The sequence below is a fragment of the Trachurus japonicus genome, chromosome 11 (genome assembly GCF_045865225.1).
Source record: "Trachurus japonicus isolate A0001 chromosome 11, Traja_1.0".
In the NCBI taxonomy this organism is placed as follows: domain Eukaryota; kingdom Metazoa; phylum Chordata; class Actinopteri; order Carangiformes; family Carangidae; genus Trachurus; species Trachurus japonicus.
This window is the reverse complement of record NC_140917.1, coordinates 1,123,351-1,143,919: the sequence shown is the minus strand read 5'-3', so window position 1 is coordinate 1,143,919 and position 20,569 is coordinate 1,123,351. Positions and strand designations below refer to the sequence as shown.

The window sequence follows — 20,569 nt, the reverse complement described above, 5'->3', positions numbered from 1 at the left end:
CGTTGGGGTTTCGCGGTCTCTTTTGTTGCTCACCGTGCTAGTGCTCGTCTCCATGCTTGAGCTAGCATAGTCTTGCACGTCAAGTGCTTTCTTCGCAGAAGTCGCCATTTCTTCTTTTTTTTGGTCGGTGAAATAAAATCTAAAATCGAAGTAGTTGGTTTGTGCACGTTTTTAGCGTCTTCTCGATTAGGAAGCGTAGTTTTTCATTTAGATTTAGGGACTTTGCCAACAGAGCAGAGTTAGGTGCGTCTGGTCAGGTCGCCATCTTGCCCCCAAAACCCCAATTGTACCCACACCTGTTCCACAGTATTTTCCACAGTTCACATGAATGATAATGATACCAGAAAAAGTCTAACCCAAGCGCTTGGATAATTTTCCCTAACCGTTGGGGCCCATTTGAAGCGTTGGTGCACATGAAGTTTTATCCAGTTGTGAGAAGAAGAGTTAACTTTGAAACCGAGTCTGTTTTAACACAGTCCCGTGCCTGTATCCTGAACTCGGTATCGTTCCAATGTCAAGTACTCACGCAACCTCTCAGTGTAGAAGCAACATGGCGGTGTAGCCAGCCAGGCCGCAGAGCGATGTCCAGACAACTCCCCGCCGACTCCCGTAGCTCCGGCTACCTGCGACACGTCCTCGTTCCCCGCTGTCGACTCGTCCGCTCGTCCGGTCCGTCCTCACACCCGCACGAATGTCCGGTGGCGACTTCCTCGTGTCCGTGCTGTGCAGCAGTCTGGTTTCTCTGCCGAGGAGCTAACTGATCGCAACACTGCTAAGCTGTATGGAGATAATGTTGGAGACCACGCTGTCGCGGCTCGTAAAACTTCACCGTCATGTAAAGTAAACACAGTCGACTGAGATACGTGAAAAGAATATTCTGACCGGTTAAAGTCTCTCTGGCAGTGCAATATCTGGGCCAACCTTTAGTCCAAGTCTCCAAACATCATCTTCTTTCTCTCTGCTGAGGAAAAACGCAGCCAGCTCCTTCACTGTTCCTCCCGGAGAATGTTCTAGTCTCTTTTTTATTAAACAGGAAAAGTTAACCTTTATAATTTTTTAAAAGACCATAGAATATTTTTAAACAATATAATACATGAAATACAGAGTTATATGAATATATGAACACTATTTATTTTAATAGGACTATTGCAAAAACATGAAAAACCAGAGGATTCCGGGAAATGAAGTCCTACTTTACTTTGTCTTCTAGAAGCAATATAAAAGGGATAATCTGTATATTTTTAACATGACTAAGATTGTAGAAACCCAGTAATATAAAGAATGAATGTTTATACACATTTTTAGAGGTTTTTAGAGAACCCTACATCTACATCTACTTTTTTTTTTTTTTTTTTTACTTTTTCACTCCTTGAACTAAATGTAAATGAGATGATCTGTGACCATGGAGGAGAAGGACCATCAGCCGATGATCAGTGGGGACAGTGAAATCATGCAGTCATGCTCATGTCAGTGTTGAGACATAGACACCACACTCATCCATCCACCAGCACCTTCATGTGTCCTCATCCTCTCTGTTTACCTGTGGAGCTGTGGCTTCCTTCAGCCCAGAGTCCTGAGGAGAAAATCAGAAAGGAAACATCGGTGAGATCTGTGAAGACAGCGACGTCACTAAGAAGCAGAAACAGTCGCACCATCAAACAGAAACAGGTCCGGAACAATGAAATGAATCCCCATCATATCCATCACAGCAGCTTCAGCTCCCACAATCCCCCCAAAACAGGCCCCTGTTTTGTGAATGGAATAGCTCCGGGCGGGCCGGTGTTGTGCCGTCGTATGCACCCTTGCCGTGAAAAGCACCCCCTCGCGGGAGCACGCCTACGCCACTCCTCTGTTGGAAAAGTGAAGCAATTCGCCTCAATATCGCAAACAAACGCTGGGGGAAATACTGTCTCGTGATTTAATTATTTGTAAAGGTAATAGAAGAGAATGGCATTGGTTCGTTACATTATTTAAACCTCTACCAAAGAGTGCAAATGTTCTTCTTAACACAAAATCAACACAAGGAACGCAAACCAACACGTTTTCAACCTCAGTGAAATTAGTTTTAAGACCGCAGTGAAGTTAGTTTTAAGTTGGATATTTGACAGACACTTGCTCCTTCTCAACCCATTAAAAATTCATAGAAAATATAAGATGTGTTCAAATGCAATAAAAAGAGGTATGTGTCATAGAGGAGGCTGAGATCTTCTGTTCTGTGTTTATTTTTGAGCAAATAGGTCACATGACCTGGGAGTTATTGAGCTCTAACGCTCATATTTACAGTAGGCTATAATATAAAAATTCATATAAAATATGAAATGTGTTCAAATGCAATAAAAACAGGTGAGTGTCATAGAGGAGGCTTAGATCTTCTGTTCTGTGTTGATTTTGAGCAAATAGGTCACATGACCTGGGGGTTATTGAGCTATAAGTCTCATATTTACATGAAATAAACTAATAGCCTATAATAGGCTATTTAGAGATGTCAATCCAAATAGGTCATGTCATGTTGTTGTACTTGCCACGATGTGCACCCCTGGTTAACTTGAACTAGGAAAGGTCCACAGGATGAAACTCACTCTGGTTACACATAATACTCCCATCTCTAGACTGTGAAAAGCATTTGACTTGGGGTGCACATTGTGGAACAAGTGGAACAACACAGCCCTGCCCTGAAAAGCACCCCCCCTGTATTTCTTTTTGGTTGATCCCGATAACACTTAGCTGGTGTGAATCCTTGGGCCCTAGTTTCCTAGACCGAGCGAAGTCTAAGCGCAGCGCAGCTTCGCCACGCCAATGAGGCGTGCCCAGATCCATTTTGCAAGTTTGGTGAGCAGCGCAGTCCGACTTAGGCCAGCGCAGACCCTCCCCTCGTCCCTCCTACCGGCGCAAACGGCAAAGGGGGAGGAGAGAGGGCGGGAGGGAGACAGGAGGAGGAGAGAAAGACCGATTCGGATCTTCACCAATCAAATGAGCTCCTCTCCTCACCTTTAACTGCGCCACGGGCGATGCGCAAGTTTGTCATTTTATACTTTGACATGGACGGAGGAGACAGCGACGCCAGAGGCCGAACCTCTCCTAGGAGGAAACAGCTGTTTTGGTCCGGAGGTCCGAGCTCAGAGTGGCCGAATAATGAGTTTACTAATATATATAATAATACTAATACTAATACTAATATCCTTAATCAAGTTTGATCTGATACACTGAGAACCGCTGCCCAGTGTAAAAAACAACAACTAATAAACTAATAAAGAAACTCACATTTATTCAAACCCTGTGTAAGAAAGATGAGAGGTGTACACTAATCACAACATAAACAAACACCATGCGCAACAGGGATGGAATCAGCGTAAAGGACGCTCTCTCTCTCTCTCCCTCTCTCTGTCTGTCCGTCTCTTTTTTTTTTCTGTGATGCTTAGTTTAGGCTATATACTGACTATCTGATACCGAGGATGTTGTGGTGGGCTAAGAGAGATGATGATTTGTGTTTTGTTTTTCATTACGGCTGCGTGGCGATGCGGTCGCTCGCCCGCTAATAAATTAATAAGTAAATAAATAAAGCGATCATCACAACGGCACAGTGCGTATCTCAACACGGCAGCGACATGCAGTCATCCACCCTCAGTCCTGCTCTTGGGACATCCACAGCTGCTTTTCAGTGCCAGTTCGTCCCTGCTGTGTTAATTCAGGTGGAGTTTCCATTACGCACCGACAGCCTTTGATCTGACGTCAGATGTGACGGGACAATCTATATAGATATAAATTCACGTGTTGATTCCGTTAGTTGCATTAAATAGTGGTTATTGTGGATATTTATTGCATTGAAATGTGCCTGGAACTGTGGAGATCTGCCTGTGAGGTCTTGGTGACGTGTGTGCACTGCAGGTCAGTCAGCCAAACTTCCACTGCACCTGCTGCGCTCCGCCCTGCGCTGAGAGTAGACCTGGTTGGAGGTGGCGAGCTTTCAGCGCAACCTCGGCGGGACATTTTCGCACGAAACTTCCACTGCGCCAAGCTGAATCTGTGACGCCTCCCCCTGCTGCGCGGCCACGCCTATCTCAGCGCAGCGCGATCTGCCAATCTGCCAATCTGACTTTGCGCTAGGCTGCGCTGGTCGAAACTTCAATTACACCGGCTGCGCTACCTTGCGCCACCAAACTAGGGCCCCAAATCTTCATGTTATGCACTATAGCCAATTGACCTTTCGCAAAGGCCCCGCCCCCCTTAGTTACCGTTGCTAGCCCGACAAGCTTCTCGATGCTGCCCGAGTGTCAACAGTGTTTTTATATTGAGCGTCTTGAGGCATCAGAGTCTCAGAGGCATATGAGCGCTATATTTATGAATATTAATAATCACTAAACAATCTGACACCACTACGAAATTGCGTGGTCACAATGTAAACATAATGGTGATCAAAATACGGCTTTTATCGATTCATAAATTGCATCATGTGGCGCACCTGCAAGAGAATACGGGTAACAGGACGTGGTGTTTGTGTCGCGGACCGAGACCAGAGCTTCTTCTTTTCTATTTTTCTCCCCACCGGGAGGATTCAATCTGTGGAAGTACACTATAGTAGGCCTACAGTGTTTCCTCATACCTACAGCTCCTTCTGTTTTTTAAATTGTCACAAATACACCGCTGCATGTCTTCTGTTCATTCATCTCCTCATAGCGCTGTTTGTTATTGACATTCACACACACAGAGCGAGAGAGAGAAGCGCACATGCTGCAGCAGTGCGTGGTGAAAGTTGTAAGGTCCGATCGCCCCCCCCCCCCCCTTAAAAAAAATCCTAGAGGAAGCACTGTAGTAGTGAGTGATATCGGATACAGCCCTAGTCCTGCTAGTTTACCTTGGAGTAGATGGAGGCTGTATGCTTGTTTATTTTCATGACATTTAGCTGGGAGTGGGAGAAGGGTCCGGCTGCGGGGTGGGGGGGGGGGGGGCTTCCACACGGTTTGACCCATTGTAGGCTCCTCTCCTGTTGTGTTTTCAGCTTTGGGAAGGGAAAGAACACGACTCCCCCAGCCAAACTCTTCGGGTAACTACTGTCCGACAATACACTTTGCTTGTCGGAGGTCCGAAGCTTGACGGACCTTGTTTACATAGTAACGGTTGCTATGATGTCTGATTGGACAATGGCCGTTCGGGGGCGGGGTTTGCGAAAGGTCAATTGGATGTTAACACATCTTCCCTTTGCTGTCTCGGTCCACCTTTCTAGTATAAGAATCTGAGCTTTACTGTTTGACCCTTAGAATTGAGGTGGCCTCACGCACTTATGTTGTGTTGACGACTCTTCTGTTCTCCTTGATCAAGTAAATAAACTCCTTCAGCATAAGACATACAAGACTCTGGTACTTCTTCTTCACCGGCATCACCACAAATTCCTCCCTTACAGTCCATCTCTGACTTCTCCAGCTGGTTTGGATGAAAACCATCTTGGCTCAACCCAAATATGAAGTTACACTTGATCAAATCAAATGTTAATGAGTCACGTTCCTCAGTTCAAACCATGATTTTCCATGATGCAGCAAGGTATAAAAGGGAGGAGACAACTGAACCCTATAAGCTCCACCTGTGTGTGTTCACCTGTGTGCATCTGCATCACCTTGTTCCTTTGTTCTCCTATGGGCTGGCACAGCATTGTGCTGCTGAGTCTGTCCTTTGTTTGGACAATTTTTAGATTAAAAAATTGCCTTTCTGAATACCAGAAAGCTTTTAAAAAGGCTAAAAGTCAGTTCTTATCTCACCTCGTGTCGGTCAACAGTCAAAAACCCCAGCTTCTTTTAAGCACCCTTAGTTCCCTTTTAAATCCCAGACACCAAACAGGTGCTGTGCCTTCTGCAGAGCTGTGTGAAGAATTCCTTAGGCTGTTTAATAATAAGATCTCTGATGTTAGGTCATCTTTCCCACCAGCAGCTCCGGACCTTGTCGCCTCCCCTGTCTGCTCCACCTCTTTTTAGAATTTCGAACAAATATCCCTGAAAGCCCTGTCTGATACAGTCCAACATCTGAAACCCTCTTCCTGTCCTCACAACAGCCTCCCACCTTGTCTTTTAAAGGATGTTTTTGAGATAATTGGGCACTGTATATTAAAACTAATTACCTCATCCCTGTTAACTGGATGTGTCCCCCCTGACCTGAAGCATGCTATGGTCCAGCCTCTTTTACAAAAACATAACCTGGACCCCACTGTTTTAGCTAACTATAGGCCCATCTCTAAACTTCCCTTCATTTCAAAGATTCTGGAGAAAGTGGTACTGAATCAGCTTCAAGCACATTGATCTTAATGGTTTGTCCGAAAAGTTCCAATCTGGTTTTAAATCCTATCACAGCACAGAAACAGCCCTTTTACGAGTTTTTAATGATATGAAAAATATGATTTTAACTGCTGATACTGGCATGTCTGCTGTCTTGATCCTACTGGACCTGACAGCAGCATTTGACACGGTGGATCATAGTATCCTATTGATAGCTTTCAGTCACGTGACTTCCCAGGGACCTGGCGGTCAAAAGCAACATTCCAAAATGGCCCCGCAACGGACTTTCTATGGACAAACAACCAAGTAATTAAATCATCTGCCAGCAGCTGAGAAAGAAAGATATAAAAACAACTTTGAAGTTTTGGGCACTTGTGACCCATATTCAACACCAGCTGCTGTATACCAGCTGTTTAAGATGACCAGTTCCCTGTCGAAGCTCAAGTTGGACGATGTTTATTTACCTGGTGGAGAATCCATCATCCTCCACCGCTTGCAACCAATATTTCCAGTGTTATGGCTCAACTGGTTTCTGATTAAAAACCCCATTTTGTAGTTTTAAAATGATGTTTCTGAACTCATTGAAGTGGTAGAAATGTAACTGTAACTTTCCTGGGCGGGAACACCGTCCTGGTACCGCAGCTCCGCTGAGCTCCACAGTCTGAGCTCCAGCCCACTGAGCCCAGGCTCCCTGCTCCTCTCACCCACAAACCAGCCCTGTGCTGGGCTACACGGTGACCAGCTGCCCCCCCCCCCTCGAAGCTTTGCTACGCACCACTATCGACGGCAACGATGACGGAAAAGGCTATTGGGGGAAACCCCCAGTGCGCAGTTCGCATTGATCCTTTTTTCCTTTTTGGGGTCAAACGGATCATGTGCATAATTAACTGCAAAACAAACAAATACTTCATATTAATGACATATAATGTTCATTATGCTTCTAGCCTGTCTAGCCTCTACCTGGTCTTTTTACTAAACTTAACCAACTGCTTTCTTCATTGCCTAAGCCTAACCAAAGCATCTCCCTCAGTCAGCTGTCAGCACGAGCGGCGGCTGCTGCAGCCTCGCGCCCCTGTGAGCTCAAGCCAGGTTCAGCCGCGCTCGAGCGGCGCGGGGGGGGGTGTATTTCTATTACTGTGTGGAGATCTCCAACAACGAAGTTGGGGAGAAAGCAAGTGGGACAGATCTACCCAGTCCCTGAGCAGCACGTTTCACAGACAAGCCACAAAGCAGAATGTAAACAACGTCACGCGGTTCAGCACCTTGGACAGCTGCGGGGGGAGGGTGTCGGAACAGCGGGGTGTCGAAGTGGAGGTGTGTCGGAATGGAGAGCTGTCTCCCACGGCAGGACCGCCCGCGGCGGCAGCGACATGGGAGTCGGGACCGACCGCGGCGAGGACGATGGTAACGGGACCGGTATTGTATTAGTTCGTAACTTCAACATGACAGGCTTTGTCATAGTGTGCACTGCAGTAGAGTAGTGTGGCGCTGACTGTCCGTAGATTGGCGGAACAGGTTCACTCACAGAAGCATATTGGCTGCAGTAACATGTGAACTGCGGCTTGATTTGTGAATTTGTGACAAATCTGCGGACGGAAGTGCAGCACAGCTGTTGTTCGGTACGGTAACCAGTTAAATCAGACACCAATTGGGCCATAACACCGGTATTTTTGAAGCAGCAGGGAGCAGTGTGTGTTTTTCTACGTTGTCCTAAGCCGCAGACGGTGGGGAAGTGGATTGTTTTGACCGCCAGGGGGGCGTTCCATACGGGCCGTGACGTCATATGAAAACTATCAATTGACACGTCTAGAATCCTGTGTAGGGATCAGTGTCGCTTTGAAATGGTTCCACTCATATCTTTGAAAAGAAAGGGAAGTCCGCACACCAGAGATGGCTCCCATCAATTTATTGTGTAACGTTTCGGGGCAAGCCCTTCGTCAGACATCCAAGGGCTTGCCCCGAAACGTTACACAATAAATAAAGACTTCCCTTTCTTTTCATTGAGTATTTACCTTCTAGTCCAGCACCCAGGCCTACAATTTTTTGGGATGTGCGTGTTTTTCTACTTTTTCCACTCATATCTTTCCAACCGTATGTGACAGTTGAGGTTCCTGTCACTATGCCTCCAATTGATCATGTGCCCTGGCTACTTGGCCAAGGGGATGTCCCTTTGGGTGACTGGCAAGCGCGCATGACTCTTACCCGGGAGGTGTAGGTTCAATCCCCGCCCGGGCCCTCTTCACCTTGCCACACGTAGCTTCTCAGTCTCAGTCTGGGACAATACTCCTCATTGGAAAACATCTCCTTTACACTTCCTCAAGGCTCTGTTCTGGGTCCAATCCTGTTCTCTTTGTACATGCTGCCCCTGGGTTCTATTTTTAGAAAGTACAATATCTAGTTTCATTGCTTCGCTGATGATGTACAAATCTATCTGCCCCCGAAAGCAGTCAACAACGACTCTGTACAGGTCCTACTGGATTGTCTGCAGGAAGTCCAAGCATGGATGCACCAGAACTTTCTTAGACTAAATCACAACAAAACTGAAATTATTTTATTTAACAGTCACAGTGATATAGTTCATTTTAACAGTGCCATCGGTCCCCTGTCCTCCTATTGCCACTCCTCTGCCAAGAATCATGGGGTTATTTTTGATAATGATTTTAAGTTTGACAAGCAAATCAGCGCTGTAGTCCGGACGAGCTTTTTCCACTTACGACTGCTCGCAAAGACAAAGGCATATCTTCCACATGAGGATCTTAATACAGTAATCCATGCTTTTATCACTTCTCGTTTAGACTATTGCAATTCCCTGTATGCTGGCATTGACATGTTTTTAATACACAGATTGCAGGTTGTGCAAAATTCTGCTGCACACCTACTGACAGGGAAAAAGCGACAGCATCACTTTACCCCAATTCACAATTCACATTTACACTGGCTTCCTGTCACTTTTTTTTTTTTTTACAATATCTTTATTGGATTTTCATTTTTATAGAAAATATATATATATATATAAACATATATATACGTACAGGAACACAAAAGACAACAACAGGTGTATAAAATGATGCCATGGTACAGAAGTGTATAAACATACACCATCAGAAGGAGTTTACATACTATACACACTTCCATAGAACAGTGTAATCAACAAGACGAAAACAAGGCGGTCAGGGCCTCCCTTAGGAGGCAAATAATCATGAGTTTATAGAAAATACATTATCATGTAGTCCAGAAAACTGGAGAAGAAGAGGCTGGGTCGTGCAGAGGATGCGCCTATATTGTTCCAGGCCCGTCCATCAGATGTGACAGATCATTGTCCTTCATGTAGTTGATGAAGCGACCCCATATCATTTGAAATATCTCCTGTTTGTCCTTAAGAGTGTAAGAAATTTTTTCCAGAGGTAAACAAGAGGTTAGTTCCCTAAACCACACAGCAATTGATGGTTTACCAAAGCTTTTCCATGATATGGCTATTGTCCTTTTTGCCTGTAGAGAACACATGTTTATAAACATTTTTTCATGTTGCTTAATTCTGTGTCCCTCTGGGTAAAGACCTAAAAGAAAGAGCTTAGGTTCCAGTTCTAATCTAATTGAGAGAATCTCCTGTACATACAGACAAACCTCCTTCCAAAACTCCACCACTCTTGGACACTGCCAGAGGCAGTGAAATAAAGTGCCCTTATTTACCCCACATCTATTACAGGTATCTGGGATATTCAAATTAAATTTATTTAATTTTACCGGAGTAATATACACCCTCATCAACCAATTATATTGTAGGAGTCTTAGGCGTGTATTACCTGTCCCTGTCTGAGCTGTTTTACATGCTTTACGCCAATGTTCCAGTGACAGTTCCTCCTGTAGATCTGTTTTCCATGCATTCAATTTAGACTCAGAAGAATCAGGAGAGAAATCCTTCAATAAATCATAAAATTCAGAAATGATACCTTTTCCAAAAGGATTTTTTGTAAAAATTTTCTCCAAAATTGTTAGTGGGGGACAAAGCATATACTGGGCTTGATTTGTTTTGATAAAGCTCCTTAGTTGAAGATATTTAAAAAAATGTTTGCGAGGGATGTTATATTTTCTAATCAACTCCTCAAAGGTCAAAATGTTCCCATCATTCCCATACATATCTTTTACTTGTTTTATCCCTCTATCTGCACACATTCTGAAACCCGCATCAGCTCTCCCTGGTCTAAAGAAGTTGTTGCCCCAGATTGGGCTGAAGTAAGAAAGGGAGGGGGGGTCTTTTAAATATTTCCTAACTTCTTGCCAGACTCCAATCATATTTTTAACTATAGGATTAGAACATAAAATTTTGAGTTTTTTAGGTTCATCTGAGTATAGATAAGTGGGGAATGGGAGATTTAGGGAGTGTGATTCGATATCCTTCCATGATAGGGGCCCATCTGTGGTGAAGTAAAACATAAACATTCTTAGCTGTACTGACCAAAAGTACCACAACAAATTAGGGCACTGTAACCCTCCTCTATCGTAGGGTAGGTATAAAAGAGACAGACGAAGCCTAGGGCGTTTATTATTCCATATAAAGTTATTGAAGATTTTTTTCATTCTGGGGAAAAAGTCTGGAGGAGGCGGCAGGGGGATATTCTGAAATAAATATAAAAGTTTGGGGAGAATGTTCATTTTAAGTATATTAATTCTACCAATCAGAGAAATAGGAAGACCGGACCATCCAGCAATTGATTTGGATATAGATACCAACATTGGGCTGTAATTAGCTTTTACTAAGTTTTCCAGTTTGGGAACAATTTGGATACCCAAGTAAGTAAAAGAATCCACAGTTCTAAAATGACGAACGTAAGTGGGTGGATCTGACCTCTCATTTGAGTTAAGTAGCATTATGGAAGATTTGGAATTATTAATTTTATAGCCGGACAATTTGCCAAATATCTTAATTAGGTTCAGGAGGGATGGTATTGATTTATCTAAATTTCTAAGGAAAAGAATGACATCATCTGCGTAAAGAGCTATTCGATGGTCAGATTCTCCGATGCCTATCCCCGTGATTCCATTATGTCCTCTCACAGCAATGGCGAACGGTTCTATTGCAATTATGAAAAGTAAAGGGGACAGTGGGCAACCTTGTCTACAGCCTCTTTTAATTTTTATCGGTTTCGAAATGTTGTTGTTTGTAATAATTTCTGCATAGGGATCATTGTACAAAAGTTTAACCCAATTACAAAAACCCTCCCCCAGGCCAAAACGTCTAAGAACCTCAAATAAATAAGACCACTCCACCCTATCGAAGGCTTTCTCAGCATCTAATGCTAAGAAAGCCGTGTCTGATGCCCCTCTCAGGTTGTGTAAAATGTTCAAGACCCTTCTCACATTATGAAAGCCGTGACGTCCGGTCATAAATCCATTTTGATCTGCCATTATTAAACCTGGTAGTATAGGTTCTAGTCTTTTGGCCAGAATTTTACAAAGAATTTTTAAATCTGAATTCAGGAGGCTGATCGGTCTCATATTTTCACACTTATCGTTGGATTTACCCGGTTTCGGAAGAAGAGTAATCAGAGCACCTCTAAGGGAGGGAGGGAGTATCCCATTCTGAAAGGATTCTAAAAACATTTCCAAAAGGGGAGTTCTAATTTTTGATTCAAATTTTTTGTAGATGTCTATGGGCAAGCCATCCGGGCCTGCTGCTTTTCCAGACTTCATGCATTTTATTGCTGCCGAGATTTCTTCCACTGACAAACTTCCCCCCACTGCTGCCCCTTCACCTTCCTCTAATTTGGGGAAGTTGAGACTGTCTAAGAATGGCGATGAGCTCTGGTCAGCTAGCCCGCCATCTACTTCAGAGCTGTAGAGTCTTTCATAAAAATCACGAAATTTATTATTTATGGTAACCGGGTCTGTGATGCATTCCCCCTTCTCATTTTTAAGATTGGTGATAGATCTTTCAACTTGAAGTTGTTTTAAGCGCCAAGCCAGAATCTTGCCTGCTTTTTCACCTTGATCAAAGATACTTTGTTTAAGTTTTAAAAGATTAGCAGCGGCCTTAGAAGCTGAAATTTCATTGAACTGAGCTCTCAGTAATAAAAGATCCTGATGGATCTTAGGACAGGGGTTTTTAAAGTAAATATCCTCCATAATTTTAATTTTTGCCTCTAGTAACACAATTTTTTGCTTAGCTTTTTTAAATTTAGAGCTAGTAAAATTTATTATCTGGCCTCTGAGAAAGGCTTTGAAAGCCTCCCATCTAGTGCATGCTGATGTCTCATATGTATTAAACAAGAAATATTCATCTATTTGTTTTCCCAAAAAGGTTATTAAATCTGGGTCTTGGAGCCATTTCTGTTGAAATGACCATTTGGGGGGATCACATAGGTGTCCTGACTCCACATAAACCAGGTTATTTGAGGCGTGGTCTGAAATTAAAATGCTATCATAATTACAGTCTTGAATTTTACCTAATAAGCTGGCAGAAACTAAAAAGTAGTCAATTCGTGAATACGTATGATGAGTCTTGGAGAAGCAAGAGTACATTACCACACCAGGGTTTCTATCTCTCCAGATGTCCCTCAGGTTTAGATCCTTAATGAATTGATGAATAATTGCTCTGCTTTTACTATGGGAAGAATCTAAATGTGTTGATCTGTCTTTATTAGGGTCGAGTGTACAATTAAAATCCCCAGCAATGATATAATACCCATTGAGTGATGCTAAAGTTAGAAATAAGTTGTTGAAAAAATTTGGATCATCTTGATTTGGTGCGTAAATATTAACCAAATTGAGGCACTCATTGTAGAGCGTTCCTTGAATTATCAGAAATCTGCCAAATTTGTCAGACAATACCTTAGTGACATTCAGTGGAATGGACCTATGAACCAAAGTCATGACCCCCCTTGCCTGGGAGTTGAAGGGAGCTGAGAAAACTGTCCCCCGCCACCTCCTCCTTATCCTAGAATCCTCATTCGCTGCCAAATGCGTTTCCTGCAGAAAAATAATATTAGACTGTATGTCTTTTAATCTTCCCATTACTTGCTTAACTTTTTTGAGTTTTTGCAACCCTCTGCAGTTCCAAGAAGTGAATTTAACTACTACCCCACTGGACATAGTATCTAACTTGAAGTGGACTACTCATGATAAAGTAAAAAGGAATGTCTATACGCCGCCAAAACAACCGTGTAAAAGAACTCCTTGAACAACAAACAAAAACCCGGTGTCCCAAAACCCGGGATTCAAACCCTTCCCCACTTGTACACCCCAGTAGACTTGGAGACCATTCCACTCTCGCTGAGGAATGGTCAAGTGTCGCTATCCACTCCAACTCGATAGTGGTCTCCCCCTCCATTATGAAAGGGAAAAGATTATATAAAACTAAACTCCATTATCCATTACTGTTGTAAGATGAAACAGAGAAAATAAAGGTAATCTCGGCAGCACCATTACAGGTCACAAGAATGTGAATAAAGTGGCAAGTAAAAAGTAATTAAGAAAATAAATTAGAACCCAATAATAAGTTGTAAATACGCAGGTTAGGTTTTTCAGAAAATAATTGCCCAGTTAGTGGTAAATATGGTACAAATGAACCTGCTTCCACATGTGTACAACCAAACACATACACTGAGAAAAAAATAAATAAAAAAAATAAGTAAGTAAAGAACCGTAAAAAATTAAATAGCTTACACAAATTAATTATTAAATTAAATTATAAATATCCTTAGATTATTCAGCAAATAAATAAATAAAATGTCTTGCTGTGCCAGAGATTCAACCGGAAGTACAAAAGTAAACATATAACATTTCGGTACTTCTAGCGCCTGTTTTTGTACGTCTTTTGGAGGGCATCATGTTAATAGCAACAGTTTTTTCCCTGGCCTATCTTTGGCTTTTGATCACCGGTCCAAGGCATGTAAACGGACTTTACCGACCGCCGTTCGCAGTCAGCCCAGAGAGGCTCGCCTATTCGCGGGAATACCTGCTGGAGCTGGGCCGCCGTGAGCCACTGACGGCCGCTCAAATATCCCCCCTCACAGACAATATACCTCTTGAATTACTCCATGGACACAAAAGGAGACGGATACGGAGGAAAAGGGGGTCAAGAGGAGGGATACGGAACAGGCTGAGGAGGAGAGGGAGCCGTCTACCTTTACCTGCAATAACGCTGTCAAACGTAAGATCGCTGCGGAATAAGACGGAGGAGCTCTCCACGCTCATCCAGTTTGACCAGGATTACCGGCAAACTAGTCTCTTCTGTTTCACGGAGACATGGCTGACGGAGGACACGGAGTTCTATCTGGATAGTTTTAAAATCATCCGCTTTGACAGAGATGCAGCGAGAACACGGAAGTCAATTGGGGGCGGGCTCTGTATGGCTGTCAGTAACAGCTGGGCAACAAACGTCACAGTGAGAGAGACTGTCTGCTGCAAACACTATGAACTGATGACTGTGTCGTTCAGACCACACTATTTACCACGAGAATTTTCCCAGATCACTGTCATTTTAGCATATGTTCCAGGCCCTGATTTTAACCTTGCTGCTGAACATTTATCTGACTACTATAACAGAGCAGTCAACCAAACTGGAGAACAACCTGTATTTCTACTGGGGGATTTCAACCGGTGTGATGTCACCACACATCTGCCAGATCTAGAGCAGTATGTTACGACCCCCACCAGAAAACAGAGTATATTGGATATGTGCTATGGCAACATTCCTGGTGCATATATCTCAAAACCACGACCCCCACTTGGCCGTTCTGACCATAATGTTATTTTATTGCTTCCCACATACAGATCAAAGCTAAAGACAGGTGAAACCATCACAAAAACAATAAGAGTCTGGAATGATGAAACAACTGAAGCACTGAAAGGCTGCTTTGAATTGACAGACTGGGACTTGTTTTTTGATACCTGTGGCAATGATCTCAACATGCTTACCGATGTGTTAACCTCCTATTTTTCTTTTTGTGAGGACACAGTGACACAGACTAAACAGATAACTATTCACCCAAATAATAAAAAATGGGTTACAAGGGACATGAAAATCTGCCTAGTCCAAAAGAAAGCAGCATTCCTGCAAGGGGACACACTCAGAGTGAGGGAGTTGGAGAAAGAGTTCAGAAGGATGGCTAGGCTTTCAAAAATCAGCTACAAGAACAAGGTGGAGCAAAAATTAACATCTGGAAATGCAAGGGAAGCATGGCAGGGTCTAAATATTATGATGGACAGAGTTGCCAAACCCGTAGTGGCCAGCCGTCCGGACCCCGCCCCCTTTGCAGAACAACTCAACATCTTCTTCGGCCGGTTCAACAACAACTCTCCATCCGACTTTGACTGCTCAACCACCATCTCCCCCCACCCAGCCATCACCATCAACGAGCAGCAGGTAACCTCCATCCTTCGCCGGGTCAAACCACATAAAGCCTCTGGCCCTGACAAGCTCAGAGGCAGGGTACTTAAGGACTGCTCTGCTCAGCTAGGTGGAGTGGTCACAAGACTGTTTCAGTGCCTTTTGGATTCGGGAAACGTTCCTAATAATTGGAAGGAATCCACCATAATTCCCATCCCCAAAAAAACACCAGCTAAGGAGCTGAAAGACTACAGACCAGTGGCCCTGACCTCCGTGCTGTGCAAGTGCATGGAGAGAGTCCTGTGTGACCTCCTGGCTAAAATGCTGTCACACAAAATGGATCCTTTTCAGTTTGCCTACAGGGCAAAAAGGGGTGTCGAGGACGCAAGTCTCACATTGCTGAATACTGTCACTAAACATCTGGACTCTCCACACCCTCACACCAGGATCTTATTTATGGACTTCTCCTCTGCTTTTAATACTGTGCACATAGACACCCTGCTGTATGCTCTTTTAGATCTCCAAGTTCATCCCACACTGGTTTTATGGATCAAGAATTTTCTAAATGACAGGCCACAACAGGTGCTTTTAAATGGTTTTAAATCAAAGAAGCTGATTTTAAACACAGGTGTTCCCCAGGGTTGTGTTTTATCTCCTGTTCTCTTCTCTGTGTACACAAACAACATCACCTGTAACAGCGAGGGGATCAGCCTTTTTAAATATGCGGATGACATGGCCCTGGTGGCTCACCTGACCGACACCACTGCTCTGGACCGGTATCAGCAGGCTGTTGAAAACCTGGCACAGACTTTTAACCAGCTTTGTCTTGAGCTAAATGTCCAGAAGACCAAAGAGCTGTGCTGTGGGGGCAGAAGGGAGTCAGCAACTGCTTTTTTTAAACCACTCAGCATCCAGGGTCAGCTGGTGGAGCAGGTTGAGTCTTTTAAATACCTTGGAACTGACCTGGACAACTGCCTCTCCTTCTCTCAGCATGCAGACACCATTTTTAAAAAATCACAACAGCGCCTCTACCTGCTGAGGAAATTAAGGACTTTCAACGTCAGCACACATGTTTTAACTCTGGTCTACCAGTCCCTCATTGAATCCCTACTCACCTTCAACATCTCTTCCTGGTACAGCCTCCTCTCATCCAAACACAAGATCAAACTTTCCCGCACAGTTAACCAGGCCAGCAAAATCATTGGAGCACCACAAACCCCCCTCTCAGAACTGTATAGTCGGTCTGTGATCAGGAAGGCCACCCTGATCACAGAAGACTCCTCCCACCCCCTTCACCACTGCTTCCAGCTGCTGCCATCAGGCAAACGCCATAAGGTCCCACTGGCCAGGAAAAACATCTACAAAAAATCCTTCATCCCCTCTGCAATAACCATCCTGAACAATAAGAAATGAACATTTTGCTGCTTTTAACAGCCCCCCCCCTCCTCTTTTTAGAATGATTGCACAACATTGTTGTTTTTAATGTCTGTTTGTTTCTTAGTGTTTTTATTGAGCCTGTCAAAGATGAATTTCTGTCACTCGTGACAGACAATAAAGTTTATCTATCTATCTATCTATCTATCTAAGCAATTCTGGCAGGGTCTCATCCCAGTTGCCTCCTGGGAGATCGAGTCTAGATCTCGGCCAGAGAAATTCCAGATCAAACTCTTCCAAACTACGGCACACTAGCCACTAGCTCTAACCAACTTTTAAAAGTGTAACTGAGAGACCCGTTAACTATTCCTGTGTCGGGCATCAAACGCATTGCCAACTATCGGCAAAATTAACGATTTCACAAGAGCTGTTTACATTAGCTCCGATTGCCAACGGAGGCTAATTGTTATGCTAATACAAGTAGCATTGACTCCCATAGCAATTCAGCTTGCCTAATCGCTACCAAGGTATAAGTATCAGGCAAAAATAAGTGAATTATGAATGCAACAGAAATAAACCAAGAAAAGAAAAGAGGGAAAAATACGTTTTCACAAGCACTGCTTACATTAGCACCTACTGACAACGACAGCTAAGTTGTTGTGTTATGCTGAGCAGTAAAAGTTATCACATTGCAGCTACTCATCACGTCTTCTCTCCTCTTGGATGCGTCTGATAAAGTCCTCCACGTCTGATGGTTTATCAAAGGACCGTGTGTTGCCATTGTGGGTTAGCAGCAACTTTGCAGGGAACCGTATTCCATGTCTGATTCCCATGTCACGGAGCTTCTGCCTCACGGCGTCAAATGCCTTGTGCTTCTTGTGAATCCCAGCTGCTAGGTCGGGGTAAAACCGAACTGCTCTGTCTTTGTAGAATATCTGTTTCTTGCTTCGGACCGCATTCAGAACTCTCATCTTGTCTCTGTCGTTCATGAACTTCATAATTAGTGTTCTTGGGGGCGCAGACGGGTCGCTCCTCGGACCCACACGGTGAGCTCTCTCCAGGGTTAGTTTTGTGTTAGGTGAAGCTAAGCCCAGGGCCTCGGGGATCCACGTCTCGAGGAAAGAGCAGGCATCGTTGCCCTCCGAACTAGAGGCTGACACGGGAGTGTTTTTTCAATCCCGTCCCGTCCCGCTCCCGCAAAAAAAATCCCGTCCCGTCCCGGTCCCGTGACAAAGTAAAAAAAAAATCCTGTCCCGTTCAAATCCCGAATAAATCACTCCCGATCCCGTCCTGTTCCCGATTTTTTTCTATGAACACAGTCATCATAGATCCCCCCTCCCCTCTCTCTCCCTCAGCGCACTGCAGGCTGAATGACAGACAAAACAAGACGGTAGATGTGGCGTCAACACATCTACCGTCTTGTTTTGTTATTTCAATTAGTGATAATGAACGCCCTCCTCGTCCTTTCTCTCTCCCTCTCTCTCTTTTTCTTTCTTTATTTTTTGCTTGTGTGCATCAGCTGTTTAATGCGAGGTGGAGATTACGCCGCCGCCGCATCAGCTGACTCCTCTGACTGGCGGAAAACGTTTAATTGCCTACTGGTATGTTGATTTACACAGGTTACACACCGCTACGTAGCCACGACAGTGATCACTGAGGGTGTGCGGTGTGACTCCTCTGAGTCAGTCTGACTGGCCGAAAACGTTTCCCTACCGGTATGTTGATTTAGGTAGCCTACACTGCTACGTAGCCACGACAGTGATCACTGAGGGTGTGTGCAGTGTGCATCAGTCCACACACTTAAAACTTGTGGACCGTTTTGAGCGCACCATCCTGGCTTGTGCTTCTTTGAATGTTGCGCTTTGACTCCCGGTCCCGTTCACTCCCGTTTACATTTTTTCCCGTCACGTCCCGATCACGTGATTCAAAATAAATTGACTCCCGAATCACGGAATTCCCGCGGGAATCCCGTGTCCCGCGGGAATCCCGATAAAATGTCAGCCTCTACTCCGAACCCTCTGGGAGGTTAACCAGCCTTAGATTAGATCTTCTAGATCTAGCTTCCAAGTCAACGAGTTTATCCTCCATATCTTTGTTTTTATTTTCGAGGCTGCGGACCCTGGCCACAAGGCTGCTAACAACATCCTCCGTCTCGGAGATGCGGGTCTCTGTATTCTTAACACGTTCCAAGCACTCACCAACTTCTTTTCTCACTCCTTCAATTGCTGTCAGGACACCATCAAACCTGCCGCAAAAGTCAGTTTTTAAGTTTCTGATAGCTTCAAGGATAGGCTGGGTGGTTGCTCCTTCATCACTGTATGCGTTAGCATTCTTCTCCGCCATTGGGCTAACATTGGTAGTAGCGGTGCCACTCTGTTTAGCCGGAATGCTACTCTGTGTAGCCGGACTGCTACACTGTTTAGCTGGAGTAAATTCTATTTTAGGTTGTGAAGCTTTGCCGCGACCTCTTCCCCTGCCCTGCGAAGCTGCCATCAAGGCGGTTCCTTAAGCAACTCATCCGCTTGCTCTCGGAGTCAAATAGTTTAGTTTAATATAGGAAATTTGTCAAGATTTTACGGAGGGGCGAGACAGCCGTCCACCTAGCGCGCCGCCATACCGGAAGTTCCGAAAAGGCTTCCTGTCACTTTTAGAATTAATTTAAAAATTTTACGGTAACACTTTACAATAAGGGTCCCTTAATTAACGTTAGTTAGTACATTATTAAGCATTAATATATAAACTAATGTGTTAATTAATGCTGAGTAATGCATACATAATGATAACTAATAACATTATTCAACTTTTATATATACTTTTATATATACTATATTATACATTATTCATTTTATTATTACTTAATAATGTATTAACTAACTTTGAGTAGTAAACATTAATTAACTGCTTACTAATAGGCTACGTTAATTAATGTGTTTCCTAATCCTAAGTAGGCCTAATACAAAATACTGATTGTTAATATATCTGTAAACAGTTAATTAATGCTTAATAATGTACTAAGTAACGTTAATTGAGGGACCCTTATTGTAAAGTGTTAGGCCTGGCGCCACCCTACCTGTCAGACCTTCTTGTTCTTCACCATGCCCCCCGAGCACTGAGGTCTGCTAATCAGCTGCTCTTAACTATACCAAGAGAAAAACTAAAAACGAGAGGAGACGGAGCATTCTCTGTGGTGGCCCCGACATTGTGGAACAGCCTACTTTGCATGTTAGGACTGCACAAACACTCGAGCACTTTAAAATCTCTTTTAAAAACTCATCTTTTTTCTGTGACATTTTAGGTTTTATGTGTTCACTTTTCACAGAATTTTCATATTTTTGGTTTTTGGTTTGAAACGGAAAACCAAATGACCAACTTACTTTCGTTTTCTGACAGTTCGGTTTAAAGGAAATATCAAACTGACAAAACGTACACGGACTCACGGACCCACGTCCCTCAGTCCTACCTGAGCTCCACAGCAGCAGCAGCAGCAGCAGCTGCTGGTGATCGACGTCTGTCTTCATCTCCGTCTCCTCAATAACTGATAAACTCGTCCTCTCCTTGTCTGTTATCCTCAGGTTTCATCTCCTCACTAGCTCCCTGTGGTCAGTAG

The 20,569-nt window shown here is 43.9% G+C and overlaps 1 protein-coding gene and 1 long non-coding RNA gene across 2 annotated transcripts in view; both read right to left on the bottom strand.

Annotated features, from left to right (window-relative positions):
• The window catches only part of LOC146977859 (scavenger receptor cysteine-rich type 1 protein M130-like), a 60,004-nt gene extending 39,435 nt beyond the window's left edge, over positions 1 to 20,569 (bottom strand). The window contains exons 1-2 of the mRNA XM_085790524.1: positions 20,423 to 20,569; positions 1,541 to 1,573 (exon numbers count right to left, since the gene is read on the bottom strand). Coding sequence (XP_085646650.1) covers positions 1,541 to 1,573; positions 20,423 to 20,480 — 91 coding nt within the window. The 5' untranslated portion in view covers positions 20,481 to 20,569. The remainder of the gene's footprint in view (positions 1 to 1,540; positions 1,574 to 20,422) is intronic.
• Positions 15,628 to 16,942, bottom strand: LOC146977860 (uncharacterized). The gene is made up of 3 exons (XR_015037026.1): positions 16,885 to 16,942; positions 16,704 to 16,731; positions 15,628 to 16,623 (listed from the first exon to the last, which is right to left on the bottom strand). It is a non-coding gene; the product is annotated as an uncharacterized LOC146977860 (long non-coding RNA).